Source organism: Dipteris shenzhenensis, chromosome 5 (assembly GCF_047967505.1).
Source record: "Dipteris shenzhenensis isolate YYH24624 ecotype China chromosome 5, Dip_SZ_1.0, whole genome shotgun sequence".
In the NCBI taxonomy this organism is placed as follows: Eukaryota; Viridiplantae; Streptophyta; class Polypodiopsida; order Gleicheniales; family Dipteridaceae; genus Dipteris; species Dipteris shenzhenensis.
Window position 1 is genome coordinate 43,061,840 of NC_141600.1, and position 26,008 is coordinate 43,087,847.

Below are 26,008 nucleotides of genomic sequence, written 5' to 3' on the forward strand. Positions count from 1 at the left end.
TAATATCACTGGCGAAGCAAAAGGTGAAAAACTGGGTTGAATCTATCCCAGCTTGAGGTATTCTTCTAGTTGTCTTCGCACCTCAGCTTCTTCTGTAAAGCTTAATCTATAGGGAGGTCTATTTACAAGTTCTACCCCCGGGATAAGCTCAATTTTATGCTGAACATTCCGCTCTGGAGGTAACCCATAAGGTAACTTATCCCTAAAACAATCAGAGAACTTCTCCGATATCTCTTTAGCCAACTCGGCCATTTTCCCATCTTGGGTAGCCTCAGTGCTAGCCGATGCATCATCAATCAACTCTACCGATGCTATGCACAGACACATAAACTCTTTCGGAGTCTTCCGAATTTCCATGGCTGAAATCAATGGTCCTCGAGGTAAATCCTTTTCACCTCGCAAAACATATTCTACCCCGTTCATCTTGAACTGGTAAATATGCTTTTTCCAATCAATGGCTGGATTTTTCCAAAAATGCCAAGCCATGCCTAGGGCTATATCTGCGTGAGCAAGCCTGGTCAACTCAAAGTCCAGCTTCTCAACATAGTCCTATATTCGAAGTTCCAACTGGGTAACCCTCTGGTCCCATACTTCAGTTGAACTTCCGTCCGCCATCCTGACCGTATAAGCATAGTCAGACGGACTAGTTTTCAACTTGAGCCTCTTAATAAGCTTCGAGTTAATTACATTGTGCGTTGACGCTGAGTCAAACAATACAATCACATCATGATTAGCTACTTGTCCTTTCATTTTAATCAACTCGGGCTCATCGAAAACCGTATACCCCGTTGTTGCGGGCTTTGAAAGGATGTTATCGGGTGCACCGCTTACTAACTTAGTAACAGACACACTTAACAACACAGGTACTAACCTCTTAGAAGGTCCCGCCAATTGCATCTGCATATGTTTCGCATTGGGACTCTCTTGCATTTTCGTGTCGCATTCAGATATTATCATATTGGCCGTGCGACGGTCTTTGTTTAGTGGACAATCTTTCCACTGATGTTGTTGAAGGCAGCCGAAGCACAATCCTTCTTTTCTAGCTTTTTCTTTTTGCTCAGGGGTCAACGAGGACTTTGACCAAGCCCGGGCTGCCATTGGAGTTACTTTTCTTTTCACCCCAACGGTGATACTTGTCTTTGCTTGTCCCTCAACCGGCTTCACCTGCTTGGTTTGGCCACTTGGCTACAAGATACTTGCCTTTGAAGTCCATTTCCTTTGAAATCCCCCTTTTCTCGGGTACTCATGCTGAGTCCCTGCCTGCACAAACCCACTAGGTCTGCCTCTGGCATCCTCATAGTTTAGGGCTACTGCAATAGATTCATCTAATGTAGTCACATATTTAGCCCGAACTTCCATTTTAATCCTATCGTTCAATCCATAGATATAGTCTTTCAACTGAACCGACACAGGGAGAGGGTCTGTTATTTTCATAACACATTCCATGAACTTGTCAGTGTACTCTGCCACCGACAAATTCCTCTGGCGAAGGCTTCTGTAAGCATCCCAAGCTCGGGACTCTTCGTCAGGTGGAAGAAAGTGTTTCTTAAATTCAGCCTTAAACCCTTCCCAGGTGGTAGGGACAACCTGATCTTTCTGTTGTTTTATCCACCACCTATCCGCTGCCTCGATAAACAGGTGAGTGGTCTCGCGGATTTTCTTTAGATCAGATCTGATTTCACAAATGGCGAAGGCTTCTTCCCACTTGTGTAACCAAACCTCGATCACATCAGAACTGCGCTCGGTCAACCGACCAGCGTACTTTTCCGGTCTATAATTGGCAATATTAGGTACCTTGACCTTCGCACGTTCCGACAAGTGGGCTCTGGCTCTGCTGGAGCTTTGCCCTTTTCATTTCTAGATGGTCTAGCCGACAAGGCTTGCACCATCTCTCTAATTTCATTTTGACCAGCGTTCACTTGAAGCTACTGGTTCCTGATCTCTTGTAAGGCATCTTCCAGCACAAAAATCCTACCCACCAGAGTAGGTGCTGTGTGGTGGGACACTTGTTGCGTAGATCGCGCTCTAGATTCACCAGGATTTACCTTGGAATCTTGTCCCTCTGCCTCCATTCTTTCAAAAGGGAAAATAGTTTTTTTTTTTCCTTCACTTCTTTCCGTACGCCAAAACTCCAAAAGTATATCACACTTCAAATTCCCCTTTGTTGTACAGGAATAATAGACTGCAAACTGAAAACTGAAAATTTGTATAGAAGGGAAAAAAGATGCCCCCTGGAAGCTCCACGAAGTCTTGAGAGGATACTCCCGATTTATTTCCCTGGTCCCTTCCGAGATTCCTACGTGAACCGCAAATGCAGTCGCCTATCTTCAGCCTCGTTGTAGACAGCAAAATCAGCATCCAACCACCAGTATGCAGCTCACAGACACCACATAGACATGTGAATTTCTGTCCAGCACTTTCTCCCAGCGCGTAGGGTCACTTTTGGAGCTGTAAAGTTCAAAAAACAGCAGCAATTCAGCCACAGATGAAGTCACCCATTTATACGATTCCATAGTGTAATCCTGCGCTGAAGTCTTGCTTCTAGTCTGGTCGACCGAACCGGTACCTGACCAACTTCGTTGAGGCAATCAGCCACGTATCGCCGTCGAGCCAATCACGTAGCCATGATGGTGCCCGTGCGTCGCCCATCGCCACGCCTCATAACCACCTCTATTCGCAGGTCTTTCACCCAGCATCGCTTATCGCGTCGAAGGGCCTCCCCGTAACGTAAGTATCACGAGCCACCGTTCCCTCGCCCTAAGCTAACCGTAAACCAACGGGTGTCTAAAACTTTCCGTCACCTGCCTTCCGTCAGCTGTCTACGTGAACCCTATGCTCCTGCGACAGCTCGTCCCTTCCCGCGATATCATGGAGTCCTGAAGGTAACCACCCGTTATCCCTTCGTACGCAACTCATTCATCCATGCTACCCAGATATTCTGCGCTTTGATACCAAATGAAACACTCAATACTACTCTCTCGTCCTTTCTTCGAATCACGGGCAATCACAGGCAATGGCATCCGATTTTCCTCCCAGCCTATCTCATGGATTGCATGCACACAAGATACGTAATTCATTTTCTTCATGCCTATCCACAAGCCCACAAATCCCTAGATGGTTCCCTCCTGCCACATGTCATCATTTTAGACCTTTAGCTTGGTACACCATTTACCCCTCTCTTGGGGCACAATTAAAACATTTGCCCCTTGGCATTCTTACACATTTAGGTGCACCTAGGCCTGAGCACTCAGAACCACCTAGTCGATGCCAATACACCCTCACCTAGGACCTTGGCAGTTACTTCCCTTGACCATTTAATTTATGCACATGAAATATTACCGAAGTCGGTCCTCTAAGGGAAAATGCCCACCGATCTTTCCGAGGTCATGCTATCTCGGCTAGAGCATAACAGTGGGTGTGCTGGAGTCTGGAAATAGCTCGAAATTGCCTTTAAATGACTTGAAATGCTGCAGGGAAAGCTGTCAAGTGGCCAACTACACAGCAGCAGCAATATAGAGCTGTTCTTGACCTTAAAAACCTCCCAAACAGCTCTGTTGAAGGTGGTTATGCAGCAACAGCACACAGGATGCAGATTGTGGCGACGAAATGCTCTGAAACAGGCTTGAAGGTCCACACATGCAGGCTCAATGATCCGACCAGCAAGGAAGGAGGCTTGTGAAGGGCACCTAGAGCTCCAAAAGGTCTCAAATCAAGGCGGCTGGCTATGGAGGCCACGACTGAAGCAAATAGCTGCTGCAAATGGGTGCAAGGAGGAGATGAATAGAGACGAAATGGAGCAGGGCTGGGGTGACTGCTGCAGGCTGCAGGAAGAAGGGTTGAAGCAGAATTAGGGTTAGGGCTAGGGTGACGTGGCAGATATGGAAGGTGGCTCTGATACCATGTTAGAAACATGGTGAAGAGAGAGAGAGAGAGAGAGAGAGAGAGAGAGAGAGAGAGAGAGTTAGGGTGTGAGGAAATAATGTTCAAATGAAGACATGAAGAAGGCTTTCATTCATTCATTCATTAAGTATGACAAGACAAGTGAAGTACAAGCCTTATATAGGCTACTCACTCACACACTAGCACCTACTGCATATGGGATAAGTCTCATGATGACATGTGGCACTCACACAAGACTCACACACATGAACTAGTACTAAATCACCTAGTACTACACATCAACACACTCTTTGGCTATGATATCTCCAACATTAACAGACCTGAACCAAAATGCTGTAGAACTGCCCCACAAACGTGAGCAAAAGAGCTGATACAACACCCCAATCGTGGGGGAACAAGATGCTGAAACAGGGTCTGATTCTCAGCAATGATACGCAGGCTGAACCCCGACTTAGGATAGGAAAAGGAGCCGACGTAGAGCTGAGGAGAGGGGGCTGAAACAGGGTGACCAAGAGGGCAACAGGCAGGAGCAATAGACACCAGCAAGGGAGGTGCCTAAGCTGGGCACTGGATGAAGGAGGCAAGATGTCTGAAGGTGAGGAAAGGCCGCAGCTGAATGACAAGCAAGGAGGGTGCCCTATGTATAGGGCTAGCAACCCCCCAATGGGGGGTCGGTCTAGATGGCCTAAGGGGTCGGCCCAGACAAGGGGGCCAACCAAGATATGGGTTGGCCATTTTTTTAGGGGGCCACCCTGGCTAGGCTGGTTGGCCAGCCACTGATCCCCCCCCCCCCCCCCCACTTTGCCCCCTCTGTCCTTCGGTAGTCTGGCCCAAAGCGACCTAGGGAAAAGTGCCTAGAAAGTATTTGGATCTGCTCCAAGTGCCCACAAAACAGAGAGCCTGATCTATCCTCACAATGGGCAGGCACACCCACAACAACGGCTATGGGACGTTTTGGAAACCATGCAGGATTGTCGGTAACCATGACTCTATGGGCCATTTTGGAAATTGGCAATTAAGACATCCTAGACCAAGATAAGTGTGAGTACAACACATCCAAGATTCGATGGCCAAACATAGAGTGGATCATACTCTAAAAGATATGCTTTGTGCATATGTATCTTGTAAGCAATCTAATTAGGAAGATAATATTTTGAATGGAAAGTTTGCATAGACTAGTGTGAAACATGTTAGTACTATGCTAAGTCCATTTGTGGTTACATATGGTTTCCAACCTAAGGCTTTGTGAACCATAGGATTGCAAGCAAAGCATCAAGATGAGAGCAACCTTTCACCTCTTGCATAAGCAACAATGAGAAGTTGCTATTTGCTAAGGAGGAAAATCTTTACGTGGTGCACAATAGAGCTTTATGCAACTCAAAGTGCTCACCTAAGGTCTTTGATGAGGACCAAGTTTTAACAATGTTGACTCAAGCTAGAGTCTCCTCAAAGAGTCGGGGCGTACCTCATCTTTTATGTTAATAGAATAAAAGAAGTCCTGGGAGTAGGTGACATTCTTTTATCCATCAAGGAGCTACTCCATTTGAAGGACTTGTGCACGCATGTTCTATACGACTTGAAAGTAATTGTTATATTACAAGGAGAGACCTCTTAGAAACAAGAGCATTCACAAGTTTCTAATTAAGTGGAGGACATCAGAGAATGATACGCTTGGAAAAGTGTTGAATCCTTGAACAAGTAATTTCTAGGTTTTCTTGGGCAAAACTTAATGGTTACCATTTTTGAGGTGGGGGGATGTTATGTCCATATTGGTCATAATTGAGCTAGCATGATGTTGGGGCTAGACTTCAAGTAGGGGATTTAAGGACATAGGACCTAAATGTTAGAAAATACCCAACAGAGGGTACACGTAGCGGAAGACTTATAGTAATGCCCAGGAGCTCACATAGTGTGCGGTGTGGGTGTGGAATCACAGACTTCTTTACTTATGTGCATTCAATAGGTGTGCAGACTCATTAATAGACAATGAACCAATCAGATAGAGAAACCACCAAATAATATATTTCCGTCCACAACTATGGACACAATAAAAGAGACAGATCCAGAGTCCCACCAATGGTGTGGTCCTCTGATCTTACCACAAAAGTCCTTCTCCTATCTGCTGGCTATCTCTAGACTAGAGTCCGCGTGCTCCACCTCGAGCGTGAGTAGACTTTCCGTCTAGAATGATCTTCTCCACCTTGCTGTCTGGAAACCAGTCTAGGTGGGCAGCTTCCTGCAAGCTAAGTCTGCAGCACAAGGTACTACTTTCTCCTCCTGACTGTAGGCCCAAAGATAGCCCTGCTGCTGCTCTTTCTGCTGATGGAATTGCTGCTCCAGATGATGCTGAAATGAGGCCTGAATGGCCCCCTTATATAGCCCTCAAGGGCCTGGCCAAAAAACCGACCCAGTCTGTATGAAAACCGACCAGACTGCTTGGGAAAAACTGCCCTTAAAGGGCTCACAATTCTGCAGCCTATAAAAGGCCTGCCACCTCCCCACTGCCAGTCACATTCCTTGCTGCAGATCTGAGCCTGCACTCCCTACCATGTCTGCGCCTCTGCAAACAGTGCGCCTCCATGTCCTAGATCCTGCGCAATCTGTCCCAGACTGTCTTGCTTCTGCTCCGTACTTTCCTGGCCCTGTGTCCTGCCCTTAACAGTCCTAGATGTGCTGCCCACATGCCAGCCATGATGCTGTCTATGTGGCAGCCCCTTTCTCTCATTTCCTGTTGGGTACTGCCCTAGGTCTCCCTCCCCCATGCTCTCCTCATATGGGGGCTTACAGATGGGGAGGTGACCTTTCCAACACCCCCTCTCACCGACACATCTCAGCCCAATGCCAACACGTCGATGAAGATGCTCCAGTAACTCCCTGGTCGTAGTCCTCTGGAACCTTTCGGTGTCGAAATCTTTTCCTGGTTTTTCATCCAGTGGCTCCTGCTCCACCAGGTCCGGTTCCGCTTCCGCACACCATCCTGGTACATAGGTCCATCTCTGGTACCACCTCCTTCAGTCGCATTCTCGCCTCTGAACTTGAGCAACCCAGTCGTCACGATCTTCCAGTCGTCCCCCTCGTAATGAGTGAACAACCTGGAGTCTTCCAGGCACCATGCTCTGAGGGTCTGTTTCAACCCGTCCTTCCTTTGGCAAGGTCTGCAACCAATGAATATTTCCAGATAATCTGGACCATGAACTCTCACTGAGTTCTCAAGCAGGTACTCTTCTGGCTCTAGTACTCTTTGTCCACCACCTTCTAGCAATCTGCGTCCGAGATTTGAAGAAGCACCCATACTTCCCCTTCTGCCTTCGAAGGAGGCCAATTCCTTCCAATCTCTTATCACCTGAGACAAATGAAGAGCAGAATCTCTCCACAGCATGCTATAAAGGCTCAAATGCAGAATATCAAATACATACCAGACTGTTGTACTGCCTGAATGTTCGCTCTGAAAGCAAACCCTGTACCTCAATGAGGCACCTGCCAAGATCCTGTGTAATCCTGTACTGTCCCCTTCTGAAGTCCAGCATCCATCTGACCATGAGACCCCAGGGCTTTCTATGGAATCCACCCTCGTGTCAGTGTCAACAGCTACACACCTGGAAGGTACCAAGCGCTCCATACTGTCCTTCAACTTCACAAAGGCATCTGACTCCTCGTCGACCCAACTCTCTATGTCAGACATCCTTACTGTGATTTCGGGATCAACATACTTGACCTCGGTAACACTCGGTGATGTCACCAGGAACAATTCTTCGATTACCACATTAGCTTTGGCCTTTCCCTCTGAATCTGGGTCAGACTTCTGTTTGTTTTTCAGATCCGCCTTTTTCTTTCTGCAGTCCTTTGCAAAATGTCTGGGCGTATCACAATAGAAACACTTCTTCTTGTGCTTCCTCTTCGAAGTCCCCTCGTCATCAGAGTCATCTTTATTGGACTTGCCACTGTTAGGCTTGCCCTTTCCCTTACCTGCGGAATCCTTCACCAGCATCGCCTTGTCGTCTTTGTCCCCGTTGTAGAGCTTCTCCCGAGCTTCCTCCTGTAGCAGTAAGGGACACAACTCCTCAAATGTCAGAGGTTTGGTCCTCTGTCCTGCTGTCACAGCTGTAACAAAGCTCTTGAAACTCCGAGGCAATCTCCTCAGTACCATCAAGGCCAGATGGCATGAGTCTGTCTTCTGACCAATCGCTGCTAACTGATCCCGCACCACCTTGACCTTCGTCAGATGATCATGCACCGTATCGCCTTCTTCCATATCAAGATTGTAGAGTTGATGCTGAAGAAGCACGATCCGGGAGGTATTATCTGTCTCGTACAGATCCTTTAGGGTGGTCCACGCCTCTACTGACGTCTCGGCCAGCTGGATATGCGGAAGAACAGAGTCCGCCGTAGTCCCTATTATTATTGCCAGGGCATGGGCATCTCTTTCTTCCCAAGCTTCAAGCTCTTCTCTGTCTACTGCCATGAGTACCTTCCCTTTAATGTCCACCATGTCTGCCGGCTTCGACTCCTCTCCCGTGGTCAGCTTCCACAACTTCCGAGCCACTAAATGACTCCGGATCTTCACTTTCCAGATCGGGTAATTAGTCCCGTCCAAGTTCCCGGACTCTCCAAAGTTAGGGATAGTGAAAGAGAGAAAACTGGAGGAGGAGGAAGGGATAGCAGGGGCTGAAGAGGCTGTCAACATCTCTGCTGTATATACCGCACAGCAAAGTCAACCAAACTCAAATGCAGTAAACCAGAACTCTGAACGCACCTGACTGAACCTGAGTCACCCTCCTTCTCGCAAGGGCACAATCCTCCAGTCGTGGAAGTCGATTCCCTAGAGCTTCTGAATCAGGGTCGTCCTTCAGCAAGGTCCCTGCCTTCAGGCTCCCACACCTATGAGCCTCCTACTTGGGCTCTGATACCATGTTAGAAAATACCCAACAGAGGGTACACGTAGCGGAAGACTTATAGTAATGCCCAGGAGCTCACACAGTGTGCGGTGTGGGTGTGGAATCACAGACTTCTTTACTTATGTGCATTCAATAGGTGTGCAGACTCATTAATAGACAATGAACCAATCAGATAGAGAAACCACCAAATAATATATTTCCGTCCACAACGATGGACACAATAAAAGAGACAGATCCAGAGTCCCACCAATGGTGTGGTCCTCTGATCTTACCACAAAAGTCCTTCTCCTATCTGCTGGCTATCTCTAGATAGAGTCCGCGTGCTCCACCTCGAGCGTGAGTAGACTTTCCGTCTAGAATGATCTTCTCCACCTTGCTGTCTGGAAACCAGTCTAGTTGGGCAGCTTCCTGCAAGCTAAGTCTGCAGCACAAGGTACTACTTTCTCCTCCTGACTGTAGGCCCAAAGATAGCCCTGCTGCTGCTCTTTCTGCTGATGGAATTGCTGCTCCAGATGATGCTAAAATGAGGCCTGAATGGCCCCCTTATATAGCCCTCAAGGGCCTGGCCAAAAAACCGACCCAATCTGTATGAAAACCAACCAGACTGCTTGGGAAAAACTGCCCTTAAAGGGCTCACAATTCAGGCCTTTTATGGCCCAAACTTCCAGGGCTTTTGGCCCTCCATTCAAGGCAAATATGCAGCCTATAAAAGGCCTGCCACCTCCCCACTGCCAGTCACATTCCTTGCTGCAGATCTGAGCCTGCACTCCCTGCCATGTCTGCGCCTCTGCAAACAGTGCGCCTCCATGTCCTAGATCCTGCGCAATATGTCCCAGACTGTCTTGCTTCTGCTCCGTACTTTCCTGGCCCTGTGTCCTGCCCTTAACAGTCCTAGATGTGCTGCCCACATGCCAGCCATGATGCTGTCTATGTGGCAGCCCCTTTCTCTCATTTCCTGTTGGGTACTGCCCTAGGTCTCCCTCCCCCATGCTCTCCTCATATGGGGGCTTACAGATGGGGAGGTGACCTTTCCAACACTAAATATAAGTATGAGTATCTCATCTATAGTGATGATAGTCTATATACGAGAGCAAACTGCTTATTGTTTGGGGAGGATTTCTTAGGTGAAGGCATGACCTGGTCTTCGTCACCCTGTCAAGCCAAACACATGGATTTGCAGATGCCAATGATACAGGGTGCGAGGGTGTATGGTTTGGGCGAGCGAGGTGCTTGATTAGCCTTAGGCTTGGTGGGAGATTTGAAGCACTATATCTATGACCATGAGGTGAGCTTGCTAGCTCTACCACATTCAACCATTGTATTACTTGTGAAGCATCACATCTCCTCCCTTTTTGTAGTAAAAAATTTGTGCATTTCCATAGTGGTTCGCTCCTCGTGTTGGATGATAACGGTATTTATGTATGTACCTTGTGTTTGTTTTTCTGCGTCATGATTTTCTTGTCTAGGGGCCTTTTTGACCAAGCATATGGATACCCGTTCCTATCCTCTCTTTTGTTTCAAGCAGACTAAATGTCATAATCTATGTTCAAAGGCATGTATGTATGAGGACCAATCAATGTTCACCAAAAATGAGGTTTAATGTTTGTGAATGACAAATTTTGGAAATGAACCTTCAATTTTGTCATTCATGAACCTTCAAAGTTGAAAATAGAAGGATTAAATTCTGCAGATTTCACGGATTTTAGTTCTACTTGTGGGTAAAACCTACAAAATTTCAATAACGACTTTCAAAATTTCAATAAAAACCTACCAGCTGGAGGTTTTTGTATCTCCTAAGAGAGCTCTTTTTTGGAAAAGTGAAGCAGGTTTAAAAGAGGATTGTACCTGAAATTCAAGACCTTTGCATCCGATTACATCCAACACTAGGCTTTTCTTCCCTATTTTGCGCTTTTGATTTTCATCCCTCACCAGAATTGCTTGCTGAGCACCGAATTCGTAATCACCTTTCTGAACATCTCCATCACATCCAAACACTTTCTTGACAAATTCGTGTCCATTTGCTTTCAGAAAAGTCGGTCGCTCTCCAGAAATCAAGCTAGTTTCAGGCGCCAACTTATCAATTGAGTGTGGAAAGAAGTGGCAAATAAGCTCCACAATGCTGCGTGCTATGTTCACCACCCCCACATGCGTTCTGAAATTACGAGTGAGTTGATGCAGAGGATAGGTTTTCTCAGCATTTCTTGGCACATGATTCTTGTCTTTCATCAAATCCATTGATACTGTGGAGGATGTTGAACAAGGAACATCATAACTTTCTTGCTTAAGAAACTCTGTATAGAATAAACTTTTAAGGTCTTCAAACCGAAATCTGACTCCTCTTGCAATTGTTTGTGCAGTGTCTCCGGCAAAACAGAAACCATCTCTCACATTTGCACCAACAAAACTAAATAATACAATCTGGGCTTGCGTGAGATCCTGGACCTCATCAATGTAAACATAATGGAACCTCTTGGCTTTGTACAAACCAGCATTGAGCTGCTTGTATAGATGGATCACATGATCAGCAACATCATACTCATTTCGTTCCATCTTGAGTTTCTCATATTTCAAAAAGAGACTGTACACAGCCTCTCTTTGTTCCGCATTTAAAACAGATTGCCTTGTCTCAGCTCTACAAACATAGGCATATTAACTAAGAATTCCCTGTGGAGATTGAATAGCTTGTATGCTTCCTTTGATCTCTGACATTATCTCTGTAAATACAGCTGAAGAATCAAAATGTTTGGAAAGTTTGGAGTCCATCTTTGGCCAGTAGAATGCATCAAAGAGCTCAAAATCCACTTCCTTTTGTCTGTACAATGTTGAAACAAAATGTGGACTTCCAAAATCCGTGCTTTCACATAATTGTGCATTCATCTTTTCCAGTGTGCAAGGGCTTTTCTTGACACTGAAAAAGGGAACATAAACACTGTTATCGAGCATCAACAAAAATTTGTGCACGGTTATTATCATTGGGAAGAACATTTCTGACATGTTCTCAAAAGATTCGGGAATTGATCCCATCATTTTGTTCTCATCATCAGCATCAAGAATGAATTCAATGCTTGAGTTTGGAGTTGACACTGCCATATTCTGGTCGGCTTCCAATGTTGACCTGTTGAAAGTGACCAAGAGTGTGTCAAAAGTTTATATCAACTGAACTCAGCATATCTGCAGCTTGAAAATATTGTGAGGTACTTTGTTTTGTCAAAAGAAAATTTCATCAAGTACATTTCTTGCCTGTTACATTATTTATTCAGAGAGAATGAAATATGCTGTGAGTAAATGGCTGATTTGGTGTGCAATGTAGCACATAATATATCAGTTTACACAATATTGACTATCGTCTGAAAAATAAGCTTGTTTTCAAGCACTTTCCATAACTATAATAATTAGTAATAGAAATCAGCTGAGATTTTATGACAGAATGCATCTACAAACATGGAAACGGTTTAGGCTCAGTTCCAAGAGAGGACCTTTGGATTTTGGCAAGATGATTTTTAATTGCTGCACATAGCACTGGGCTTGTTGTCACCAATATTTGGCGTAAGTAATCTCCACCAGTTGTGGTATCTTTCTCAAAAGTACTATTTAGAAGCTTTGGATCTTCAATCCCATGGACAGAGAGCAAGTGCTGTTGCTGTCGTTGAAGAATTTTTGTCACTATCACAGTTGTTTTACCTGTGCCAGACCTACCTAGTATGAAGCAACTCCCTTGGTGTTGAATGATGCTAGACTCTTCATCATTCAGTTCAAATGGCAGGTTGACTTCTGACCCATCTTTAGCAGTCAAAAGATGCCTTGCGATGTTAGATGAAAGGCAGTAAAACTTCATCAGTAGGAGGCTCTCGTTGACGGTTGCCTTTTCCAAAGCGACTGTACTTTCACAGTCAATCACCTTCAGCCCATCTTGATTCCTGGTTCTTTCTTCAGATTTGAACCAAACAAGTCCCGCATCGACCTCCCATGTTTCTGGGATACAATGTTGTTTGTCTCTGCATGACATCAGCAAATATGTCATCTGAAAGTTTGAAATGACTAAAAGATCAAAGTTCATCTGGCTATTCTTATAACTCTTTCATGGACCTGAAGAAGACCATATGCGATAAGCACCATTGGAGCTGCTATGGATATTGAAATCATTATAATGAATGTACTTGTCCACATAATGAGACCACCAACATGGCAAGTCCATTTCAGAAAATGTTGCAGTTTTATTGATTTCATGGTTATCACATAATCTACTGGATACTTTTATCTGATTGTAGAAAAGAGCAGCCCCACTCTTTACAATGACCTGTTAGTGCATGAATCCAACAATACATGACGGTCATCATCTTATGCTTTCATGTGTCCCATAATCTGGAGAGTAACTGGATAATGGGTTTAAACTAAATAAAATTTATGTTTATAGTTTAACGGATTGTCTAGTGGAGCATCTATGTGACAGTTTATTAGTGATTTTTAATGCTTTCAATGGTGCAGAATTTGAAGTCCACAATGTGTTTCTCTTTCTATGCTCTCATGTGCTTCATTATATGTAGAGTGAGGCAACTAGGAATGAGGTGATTCTGGACACATGCTCAGCAGCAATACCTACTCAGGCGTCGAGCTTTGCAGCGCTCAATATATGTCTGTGAATATAATCCAAATAAATTCTGCAGACGTTGCATGAGGTTTGGTAGGTGGGATTTGTCGACCACATCCCAAATCTTGATTATCTGCACCACATTCCCATGTCTGTCCACGTCAACTGTCCAGACCAAGTAAGCATTTCCTATAGGTTGTATCTGAATTATATCAACCATGTTATCTTCTCCAGGCGCTTTGAACCTCTTAAACCAGGCACTACAAAGCCCAGATGATAAGCTTACAACTCGACTGATAATCTGATGCCTCGCATCAGCAGACTTTATTTTTGTGATTGATATTTTGAACTCATTGCTAAAAAGCACCTGTCATAGGCAGAACACAAATCATTAGCTTAATGAAATTTATTGAAAGAGAGAGTTGATATCACCGTTTAGTATTGAGTGCATGTCATTTAATAAATCATTTCTTGTTGAATTTTTGCAGTCCTTTGCAAGAATCAAGAATTAAACTATAATAGGTATATTTATGCTTTCAATGAGGAAAAGAGGTTGCAGAAAGAAGTGTTTCGAAGGAGGGAGAATGAGTGTTGACACCTGTAACCAAAAAGGCCATGAGACAAGAGGGCATCAATGAGTTAACAGTCTTGTAAATCACAAAACAATCAAGTCCAAGTATACTGAACATATACATCACATTGACTCAAATTTGCCCCCATGGAAACCTCTCAGAGCACAATAACCTTGTCATGCATGCAGAATGTGCATGCATGTGGGATGAAGCACTCCAAAAAAGATTTGGTGTCTTGATATTGTCATACATGTGTGATAAGCACGCCTCCCTTGGTATGACTTACAGTCTGAGCATCTCTTTGCAAAGGGCTTTGGGGGAATTTACTGTCCAGTGTGGTGTTCCATACCCAATATCAATCCATTCCCTTTGAACATTGATTAGCGTAGCTGTATTTCCTCTTACACAGTGGTGTTGCACGGGGTAATGTTTCTTTCTATTTTGTTTTACTTGTTCCCCCCTCTCTCTCTCTCTCTCTTTTGTTTCCTTCTCTTTTCTGATTTTTGTGCTTATTTATCAACTTTGTAAGCACTGGGTTTGTCCAAACGATTCTGGACTTGTTCAAAACCCGGAGAGTAGTGTCTTATGCTTGGACACTGATGAGAACGTTCAAAACCCGGAGAGTAGTGTCTTATGCTTGGACACTGATGAGAACTTAAGTGTTGCTATGCTTAAAATTGTTGAGGTCCTTTTTTTTTTGGTTACATAATTTGGTTTAAGTTTTCTTTAAAAACAATCAATTTGTAAATTGGATTTGTTCTAGTCTTATGAAGGTATGTTCTTTCCACAAGGGATGAATGGGTCCAGCAGTGACTGTAATACTGCTGCATTAATGGGATTTGGTGTGACGTGAGCATTTTGTTTAGCTTCCTCTTTCATGATTGAAAGTGCCCTTAAATCAGAAGCTTTATCATCTCCCAAGAAAGAACGGCAATCCAGAAGTAAATAACACTCCAGTATAGAGTGCAAATTTTGGAAGTAACACACTTTATAATCAAAACATGAGATTATAGATAGACAAGCCTCTCCATAAAGGAGGGGTGAAATGCCGCTTGGGACCATTGTCTATGATGTAGAAGAAAGAACATTGACAGTCAGAATAACGGAACCCGAAGAACATGCGTGAACATTTAATAGGCTGGAACAATGAGCATGTGACTGAAAGATGGAACCTATTGCTGCAAGCCTATAGACCGCCGCTGCCCAGGCGAGCTTCCGGACCTTAATCCATGGGGTAGCTGATAGAGACACAAGGCACAAAGGATAGGCAAAGACTGCTTTATGGAGTAACTATAGAAGAAGAAACGTGTGACGTTCCACGTACAACCTATTCCAAGTTTCTTGAGTCTACTATCAGTCACGGGGCAGGCACACGTTTTTTTCCTCCCAGCCAATTCTCGGTGTTTGCAAGCGCTCTCTCTCTAGATCATAAATGTACTTGAAAGCTCCTGCTTGCAAAGCAAAAGTAAAAACAGTAAACCTTATTCTAGTTGACCAAAGTCAACTTTCTTTGACCGTAGGACTCTCTTTATTTCTTGGGAGAAACACCAATTGGTGACATATGCTCAGAACGAGATTCTCGGAAGAGGCTCCTTTCAAGCCGGTTTTTCTCCCGTGTCGTTGGCCACAAAGGTTCTATGGTGGTCATCCACCTTCTCCTCGGAGGAAGTCCTACAACACAAGTGCCCAATTGGTGTCTACTTCCCAATTATTGCTACTACCGTTGCTCTTCCTACTTGCTACCTCCCCCCTCTTCTAGCGCCGTTGTTGTTGTCCCTGTTCCAACTTCTGCCTCCCCCCTTGATTGAGTCGTTTCCCCTTTGCGCGCCAGCTTCGCCTCCTCCTCCCCCTCTTTGCCACTGCTCTCTCAGCCCTGTGTTGCCTCCCTCTTGCTGGTCTTTCGCAGCCTCTTTTAACCCCTCCATCCTTGCTGTCCGGTGTGGATTTCCCCAGGCGCATCTCTCCCCCCACTCGCCATAGTTCAGCCTATCCTTGTGCCTCAGCTTGTGACTGTTGTGAGCAGGCTGAAGGTCTTTTTGGGAGGAGGACGGGTTGTGGTGACCTTATTCTTGATTCAGCTCGTCTTCTTCTCGCAAGCCAGCCTCCTCTCTTTTCACTGGGCAAGTGTCAAGAGTTTTTTACCTCGATATGGCGGCTTCAAGTCATGAACTGGAGTTCCCTCCGGATTTCTCAGCTTCCTCAAAGCAGATGGAGAGTGCGTGTGATGGGTTGAACTTATACTCCAGTACCAATAAGGGGTCATCATCTATCATAACTTCCTTGTCTACTCTTGAAGATTGAGCAATAAGTGCAAGAGCATAGTCTTCCGTCAAGTTGAAGATGCATTCTATATCATAGAGGAAGACATACTCTTTACCTTGCGCGATGAACCCAGGAAGAATAGGCCTAGCATAGTTGCTGCTCTGAATATCATAATTTTCAACTGGCACAGCTTCTTGAGTGTCTCAGACTTAAGTGCCACTAAGTCAAGAGTAGCAACTTCAAGCCCCTCCTTCTCAAACTTGATATCTTCCGCTGTCTCTTGAAGTTCAAGGTTGTTCAGTATATCTTCTTTCTCTTCTTATTCATCATCAGTCTCCTGCATTGTTTTATAAAATGAGCCTTCAGCATAATCTAGGTACATAGCAAAAGCAAGAGACTCTTCAAGGACTCTGTAATTCCTAATGTGTATGGTACATTTTCCCTTGAAAGTGTCCGGAAGGTTATCAAACCTCCTGTTGATATGGTATCCGAGCTTGTCTCTGTAGGCAATATCCTTAACATGAACAAAAGTTTGTTGTTGATTACCACCATCCCAGTCTCTGTCATCTCCTTGAAAGCTGTGAGTTCATCAGAAAGAAAATCCTTGTGCTGATCCACTATAGAGCACATGTCAAATTTCCTTGTTGAACTGTTCATAATAGATATGAAAGTCTTTTTTAGCCTTCAACTTGTGGAGGAACTCAAAAAATAGGTGCTTACTTTGCCCTTAAGTTCAAAATGTAACTCTTCTTCAGTCTCCTCAAATAAGGGTGACTTCCCCTTTGCACTAATCTTTTGCCTCTTGTCTACATGAAAGGAAAATATCAGGCATAAGATAGACAATGCAAGGACATTATTAAATTAAAACTTATGATTTTGTACTCACTAGGAGACTGTTCTGTCCTTAACACTGCAGAGGAGAAATTGAGGATCCTGTTGATTGGAGATTTTGGTGATTGGAGATTTTGGAGTACCCACTCAAGAGAAAACATTTATCTTAAGCCTCACCACAGTATGAGAATAAGCTTACAAACTTAAAAATGATGTGTGAATACAAGTAGACAGCTTATAGGATTGATCAATTAAAAAAAAGTCTATAACAAAAGAATATGCTTGTCATAGCCTTTGAAGACCAAAGAACAAAACAAATATCAAGGAAACATCATTCTTTCTTCAAGCTGGTGTCACACTTAAATTCTATCCATGGCACTGGGCACACAATTGTAAGGAACAGACAAATGACCAGTAAAAAGTAGCAGCAAGAATCTGATTTTTTGTTTCAACACAAGTATCAACGTGCGCTCTCATTACATGTGATCTAGAAACCTAATAACAATTCCTCTGAATCAAAAACATATCAGCATGACAACCATATCAAATGTCCTGAGCACTCAACTGCTAGATCAATTTGTTGGTAATATGATTTCCCAAAATTACACAGACAAAACATAATGCTTATACCCTGAAAATGCATGGCCAAGGCAACAGACAAGGAAACCTTGTCAAACATAGTATGGGATGAGGAAATAGATAAATTTGTATGAAAACGCAATATTGCAGATCAAGAAGAACTCAAAGCTATATATCGCATTTTCATGCAAAATTTTTCGCCCTAGCCCATCTCCTCCCTGTTACATGAATTATGCCAGCTGCTACACCTCTCATCCTAACTGTTCTCATGAAAATTCATCTTGCTGGGTGTTATGCTCTAGCCGAGATAGCATGACCTCGGAAAGATCAGTGGGCATTTTCTCTTAGATGACCAACTTTTTGTAATAGTTAATGTGCGTAATTGAAATGGTCAAGAGAAGTAACTGCCAAGGTCCTAGGTGAGGGTGAAATGGCATTGACTAGGTAGTTCTGAGTGCTAAGGCCTAGGTGCACCTAAATGTGCAATAATGCCAAGGGGCAAGTGGTTTTAAATGTGCCCCAAGAGAGGGGTAAAAAAGGTGCACCAAGTGGAGAGGCTAAAATGATGACATTTGGCAAGGAGAACTATCTAGGGAAATGAGGGTCTCGTGGATAAGCATGAGAAAAACAAAGGAAAGAATTAGAATACATGGGATCTACGAGAGTTAGGCTGGGAGGAAAAACAAAAATGCCATCGCCCGTGATCTGTGTTAACGAAGCAATAGAGTTTCTTACAGTTGAGATAGAGTCCTTATCAGTTGGTATCAGAGCTCATGTAGTGAGCGATTCTGGAAGATTGACGGCGCAGTCTGAGACGGATTAAGCCGTGAATTGAATTGGGACCAGGTGGACGGGCTTCTCCGAGTGATGTTCTGCTGCACGGTTGGCGTAGGCGACACACTGATCGTAATGAGCCTCCGCAACGAAGGGTTGACGTGGTCCGTGTTGGATGGCACTCCCGTAAGGTGGTTTGACGAATAGTATAGCAGAGGGTGTCGACGGTTCGTGGCTGGAGTTAGGGGTCACGTAAGGTAGCGGCTGGTAACAGGCGGAGAAAATATCTGCGGCTATTGTCGACAAGCATCTCCGGTTAATATTATGCGATGTCCTTGAATTTGGAGCAGAAGATTCGTGCATAGTCTTTCGACATTGGTACTTGGTGGCTGACCAGAAAAATACGAAGCCATGGGAGCGGGTGAACGGGCGTTACAGCAAATGTGACTCGGACTGTCCGTGACGGGGTGGCGGAAGATTGCGAGTAAGCATCGGGTCATCTTAGATATTAGGAGGTGAAACGGAATGAAGGACTTACACACAAGGAAAATCGGGAAGCCCGCGCCCATTTAATCTGCGAGGAAAATTCCAAAGAGCTTTCCTTCCCTCTTCAAGGACATTTTCTCTTTCTCTATACGAATTTTGGGCGGGTGTTGATTTGGTTTCTACAGCAGAGACTGTCACCTAATTTCCTGCATTTATAAATTTTTATTTTTATTTTTTTATTTTTTAAAAAAAGAGAAGGAGAGCTGAAAAAAGAAAAAAAAAACCATTTTCCATTGTGAAACTATGGAGGCAGAAGGGCAGAATTCTAGGGTGAATCCTAGTGAATCTAGAGTACATTCTACACAACAGATATCACATCATACAGCACCTACTTTGATCGGTAGGATTTCAATATTAGAAGATGCTTTACAGCAGATTATGAACCAGCAGCTTCAAGTGAATGCTGGTCAGAATGAGATTAGGGAGATGGTACAAGCCTTGTCGGCTAGACCGTCTAGAATTGATAAGGGCAAAGCTCCAGCAGAGCCAGAGCCCAGTATACATTCCAGTATACATTCATTGGAGCGCGCAAGGGTCAAAGTGCCTAATATCGCTAATTATAGACCAGAGAAGTACGCTGGTCGGATGACCGAGCACAGCTCTGATGTGATCGAGGTTTGGTTACACAAGTGGGAAGAAGCCTTCGCCATTTGTGAAATTAGATCTGATCTAAAGAAAATCCGTGAGGCCACACACCTGTTTATTGAGGCAGCGGATAGGTGGTGGATAAAGCAACAGAAGGATCAAGTTGCTCCTACCACCTGGGAAGGGTTTAAAGCTGAATTTAAGAAACACTTTCTCCCACCTGATGAAGAGTCCCGAGCTTGGGATGCTTATAGAAATCTTCGTCAGAGGAGTCTGTCGGTGGTAGAGTACATCGACAAATTCAGGGAATGTGTCATGAAAATAACAGACCCTCTCCCTATGTCGGTTCAGTTAAAAGACTATATCTATGGAGTGAACGACAAGATCAAAATGGAAGTTCGGGCTAAGTATGTGACTACATTAGATGAATCTATTGCAGTAGCCCTGAACTATGAGGATGCCAGGGGCAGATCTGGTGGATTTGTGCAGGCAGGGACTCAGTATGAGTACCCGAAAAAAAGGAGGAGTTCAGAGGAAATGGATTTCAAAGACAAGTGTCTCGCAGCCAAGTGGCCAAACCAAGCAGGTGAAGCCGGTTGAGGGACCAGTAAAAACAAGTACCACCGTTGGGGTGAAAAGGAAAATATCTCCAATGGCAGCCCAGGCTTGGTCAAAGTCCTCGTTGACCCCTGAACAAAAAGAGAAAGCTAGAAAAGAAGGATTGTGCTTCGGCTGCCTTCAGCGACATCAGTGGAAGGATTGTCCACTGAATAAAGACCGTCGCACGACTAATATGATAATATCTGAATGCGACGTGGAAATACAGGAGAGTCCCAATGCGGAACATATGCAGATGCAACTGGCGGGACCTTCTTATTTGTTATGTGTATCTGTTGCTAAGTTAGTGACGAGTGCACCTGATAACATCCTATCTAAGCCCGCAGCAACGGGGTATACGGCCTTTAATGATACGGAGTTAATTAAAATGAAAGGGCAAGTGGCCAGTCATGATGTCATTGTGTTGTTTGACTCGGCGTCAACTCACAATGTGATTAACTCCAAGCTCGTGAAGAGGCTGAAATTAAAAACAAGCCCATCTGACTATGCGTATACAGTCAGAATGGCAGATGGAAGTTCAACTGAAGTATGGGACCAAAGGGTTACCCAGTTGGAGCTTTGGATTCAAGACTATGCTGAGAAACTTGATTTTGAAATGACCAAGCTTGCTCATGCAGATATAGCCCTGGGTATGGCGTGGCATTCTAGGAAGAATCCAGCCATTGATTGAAAAAAGCACGTATATCAATTCAAGATGAATGATGTGCTTTATGTCTTGCGAGGTGAAAAAGATATACCTCAGGGACCGTTGGTTTCCGTGATGGAAATCAAAAAAGCTCAAGTAGAGTTTTTATTCCTTTGCACAGCATCGGTAGAGCCGGTTGATGATTCTTCGGCTAGTACTGATGTTACGCAAAGTGGTGAGATGGCCAAGCTGGCTAATCTTATAACAGAGGAGTTCTCTGAATGTTTTAGGGATGAACTACCTTATGGGTTACCTCCAGAGCGGAAAGTTCAACATAAGATTGAACTGATCCCGGGGGCAGAACCTGTAAATAGACCTCCCTATAGAATGAGTTTTACTGAAGAGGCGGAGGTGCGTAGACAACTGGAAGAATACCTCAAGTTGGGGCAGATTCAACCAAGTTTCTCACCTTTTGCTTCGCCAGTGATATTGAAGAAGAAAAAGGATGATACGTTTCGCCTCTGTATAGATTACAGAGCATTGAATAATATCACTGTTAAGCACAGGTATCCGATGGCTCGGATTGATGATTTGCTAGATGCATTACATGGAGCCGTGATTTTCAGTAAGATTGATCTTAAGTGCGGCTACCATCAAATCCGGATTAGAGCCGAGGATGTGCATAAAACCGCTTTCAGAAGCAGGTTTGGTCATTATGAGTTTTTGGTAATGCCCTTCGGACTTACCAATGCTCCAGCGACCTTCGTCATGCTTATGAACGATTTACTACGTCCGTATATCGGAAAGTTCGTAGTACATCTTATTGACGATATCCTGATATTCAGTAAAAGTATTACTGAGCATCGTGAACACTTAAGAGTAGTGTTCAGTTATTTGAGGAAAGCCAGTCTTTATGTGAACAAAAAGAAAACTATACTGTGTATGGTTAGGCTTGAATATTTAGGGTTCATAATTACTCCACAGGGGGTAGAAATGGATCCGAAGAAGATTAACTTGGCCAATCCCTCAGAGTCTGACCGCGCTGCGATCATTCTTGGGGTTTGTCCAGTTTTATAGAAGGCATATCAAAGGATATTCCGGAATAGTATCGCCATTGACTGATCTGACCTCAGATAAAGTACCTTTTATTTGGGGACAGAATCAACAAGAAAGTTTTAACACCATAAAACAAGCTGTGGTCTCAGGACCGGTGTTAAAAATAGTTGATCCCCAGAAACCGTTGTTCCTAGAAACCGATGCAAGTGGCATTGCGGTAGGAGCAGTTCTCCTTCAAGAGGGAAGGCCAGTAGCCTTTGAAAGCAAGAAGCTTTCTCCCTCTCAAAGGAATTGGCCAACTCATGAATTGGAGTTGTATGCTGTTATCCATGCTTTGAAAACATGGAGGCATTATTTGTATGGTTCAGAGTTTTATGTGGATGTGGATCATGATACTCTGAAACATTTTTGTAAACAGCCTGACTTGAGAGGCCGCCAAGCTAGGTGGGGAGAGCTCATGCAGGAGTTTAATCTAACGATTCGATACCGAAGAGGAAAAGACAATAAGGTTGCTGATGCGTTGTCTCGCATTATGCACAACCTGAGTTTCACGGTATTAGAGAGTGCTCTAATGACCGAGATTAGAGAAACTCAAAAAGTGGACGAGTTTGTCCAGAGCTTATGGCCTAAGGCTCATGTGTTAAAACCCGGGGAAAGTGAAAAGGATGACCTGGCATCCAGAAAAGGCCAAACTTATGCAAGATATACCATAAGGGATGGTATGCTAGTTAGAAATGGCAAGGTGGTAGTACCTAGTCAGAATGATCTCAGACAGAGAGTCATTCGACAGTGCCATGATAGCCCGTGTGCGGGACATCCAGGAGTCAAGAAGACATATGATCTCGTGAAGCGAGATTTCTTTTGGCCAAAGATGAAAAAGCATATTCATGAATATGTGACACGGTGTTTCTCGTGTCAGGTAAGCAAGGCCGAGCGGGTGAAGCCACCCGGACTTTTACAGCCCTTGGAAGTACCACTAAGTAAGTGGGAGAGCATTTCCATGGACTTTATTGTAGGGCTGCCTACAACACAAGGAGGGTATGATTCTATCCTTGTGGTGGTTGATCGTCTAACCAAGATGGCTCACTTCATTCCGACTAGAGAGTCTGCTAGTGCCCCGCAAGTGGCGGATTTGTTCATTAGACATATATTTCGTCTGCATGGATTGCCTAGATCCATAGTGTCAGACCGAGATGTCAGATTTACCGATCATTTTTGGACAGCGGTATTTGAGACACTGAGGACTGAGTTGGGAATGAGTAGTGGGGATCATCCTGAGACGGATGGTCAGACGGAGAGAGTCAACCAGACTTTAGAGGATATGCTGAGAGCATATGTGTCATTGAGGCAACATACGTGGGACAAGTGGTTGCCATTGTTGGAGTTTGCCTACAATGATAGAAAACATTCATCTACCGGGTTCAGTCCGTTTGAGCTGAACTATGGTTATAGACCAGCCAATCCAATTATAGTTGGAGTACCTCAGAAAGTGCCTAGTGCCGCGAACTTTGTAGTTCAGATGCGGGAGATGCTAGCACTTGCGAGAGCTAATATCCGCCAAGCTATAGATAGAGCCAAGGTGTATGCGGATGAAAACCGGTCTATAAGGCTATTTAAGGAAGGAGAAAAAGTTTTTCTCAGAGTTCCTTCGCACTCGAAGTCGTTGACTTCAGGGGAGTGTGCTAAGTTATCACCTCGATACTGTGGGCCGTGGTTAATTCTAAAGAGAATAGGCAGTGTAGCCTATAAATTAGAATTGCCACAGGGGTGTAAGGTGCACCCGGTTTTTCATGTTTCGCGCTTAAAGAAATTTTTACATACAGGTGACTCACTAATCGAAGGTGTGGTTTTGTTTCAGGAGATAGAGGATATTGCAAGGCGCAAGCCAACAAGAATCCTGGACTGAGGAACAATGCAAATACGAAATCGGAAGATACCCACGGTGTTGGTTGCATGGCATGGTCAGCCTCTATCAGAAGCTACCTGGGAATCCGTATACCAGTTACAGAGAGTGTTCCCAGATGTCATCATCGAGGACGCTGATGCTTGAAGAGGGAAGGAATGTTATGCTCTAGCCGAGATAGCATGACCTCGGAAAGATCAGTGGGCATTTTCTCTTAGATGACCAACTTTTTGTAATAGTTAATGTGCGTAATTGAAATGGTCAAGAGAAGTAACTGCCAAGGTCCTAGGTGAGGGTGAAATGGCATTGACTAGGTAGTTCTGAGTGCTAAGGCCTAGGTGCACCTAAATGTGCAATAATGCCAAGGGGCAAGTGGTTTTAAATGTGCCCCAAGAGAGGGGTAAAAAAGGTGCACCAAGTGGAGAGGCTAAAATGATGACATTTGGCAAGGAGAACTATCTAGGGAAATGAGGGTCTCGTGGGTAAGCATGAGAAAAACAAAGGAAAGAATTAGAATACATGGGATCTACGAGAGTTAGGCTGGGAGGAAAAATAAAAATGCCATCGCCCGTGATCTGTGTTAACGAAGCAATAGAGTTTCTTACAGTTGAGATAGAGTCCTTATCACTGGGGCATAAACTTTTATTCACGGCATCGAGCTCGATTTTTTTAAATATGTTCTATCTCAAAGAGTTGGTTCAACAAACGAAGGAAGAACATAACAATATATCAAGTATTTCAAATCCTTTGGGCGCACAGTTCACATGCAGAGGAGAGATTGAGCAAACCAAGGAATTTGCATGAAAACGTGATATTGGCAGTCAGGAAAAACTCGAAGTCACATATCGCGTTGTCATGCAAATATTTCTGGCACGGCAAATATTCATCTATCACTCAAGCATGTTCTCCTCTCTAAACACAAACCATTGCAATTGAAAACTATCTACCATTGCAACTGAAAGCACCTCGTACCTTTCTCTCCCTTTTCCATTTGTGCAACTATCGTCTACTCTCTTATGTCTTTACTGGGAACCCTATCCTTGGCAGTATGTTGCAGAGATGATGCTGATTGTAAATACCAAGGGAGGACAATGAGAGGTTGATTATGTCAGATGAGACTGTGAAGGTGGATTCTAGAGGTTTGATAGTGAGGGGAGTGGTGATAGCTATGGGTGTTCTGGTGATGGCACAATTGATGGCTATTGGTGTTTTGGAGGGGTGTCAATGATGGAAGTGGTGGAATCCTAGGTGATTTCTATAAGGTAATGGGGAGCTCAAATTCCAAGGGAAGTGGGTCACATCCACACGTGCAAAAAACGGTTACTTTTTGGCACATTTGACATTTAATGTACGCTTCACATTAATCAAGGGCTTGATGCTCATAGATCATACAAGGAGTGCTGAAAGTTGCTGCTCACCATGTCTTTGCTTCCCCACTACTGGTGACTCTCCCCGAGGGCAACAAACTCCTAGATGATACAAGTGGTATCTAGATGGTAGCTTCATCAAGAATGTGTTGGGGTAAAGGCACTGGCCACCCTTGTAACAGTTTTCGTCTAGTACTACTAAGTACACTAAGTACACATTGTACTTAGGTACTTAGTGGCCCTAGTCTTATCCACAGATATATATACTAGTGTGTGTACTTGGGGAGGTACCACTTATTGTTTTATCCCCACCCACTGGTGTGTGACTACGGTGAGTGTGTCTCCTTCACTCCCTACTCCAAATCTCTCTCCCTCTCAATCTCTCAACTGGTATCAGAGCCAACGGGCTCTCTCTCTCTCCCTCCTCTTCCACTCCCTCCTCTCCCTAGCCTACCCCTTCCGTACGGACCGATCCGTACGGCCGTACGTCGTCCGTACAACCGTACGGACGGATCGCGAAGGCGCGGCTGCAAGGGCGCAGGCAAGGCGCGAAGGCGCGGCTGCAACGGCGCAGGCAAGGGCTGCAAAGGCGCGGCTGCAAGGGCACAGGCAAGGTGCGAAGGCGCGGCTGCAACGGCGCAGGCCAGGGCTGCAACGCGCGAGGCAAGGGCTGCAAGGCGCGGGCGCGGGCGAGCTAAGCTGCAGAAGCAGCACGAGGCATAGGCGAAGGCGCCGTCGAGCTCTAGCTGGGCGCGGTCGAGCTCCAGTTCCCCCCCTTCTCTCTCGAAATCTGGTACAGCACTGCTGTACTTGACTTTCACGTACAGCCAACAGTCAGGGTACCACAGATCGAGGAACATTTCTTTTCTGTTTATCTGTTTTCCACGGGAAAACATTGTCTTTCGCC

The 26,008-nt window shown here is 44.6% G+C and overlaps 2 protein-coding genes across 2 annotated transcripts in view; both read right to left on the reverse strand.

Moving 5' to 3' along the window:
* Positions 1–11,045, reverse strand: part of LOC147902056 (uncharacterized) — a 33,849-nt gene extending 22,804 nt beyond the window's left edge. Inside the window, exon 1 of the mRNA XM_087374411.1 lies at positions 10,641–11,045. Coding sequence (XP_087230537.1) covers positions 10,641–11,030 — 390 coding nt within the window. The 5' untranslated portion in view covers positions 11,031–11,045. The remainder of the gene's footprint in view (positions 1–10,640) is intronic.
* Positions 11,046–11,444: 399 nt separating this feature from the next.
* The window catches only part of LOC147902057 (uncharacterized), a 34,645-nt gene continuing 20,081 nt past the window's right edge, over positions 11,445–26,008 (reverse strand). Inside the window, exons 7-9 of the mRNA XM_087374412.1 lie at positions 13,392–13,750; positions 12,272–12,790; positions 11,445–11,910 (exon numbers count right to left, since the gene is read on the reverse strand). Of these exons, the coding sequence (XP_087230538.1) occupies positions 11,445–11,910; positions 12,272–12,790; positions 13,392–13,750 (1,344 nt within the window). The remainder of the gene's footprint in view (positions 11,911–12,271; positions 12,791–13,391; positions 13,751–26,008) is intronic.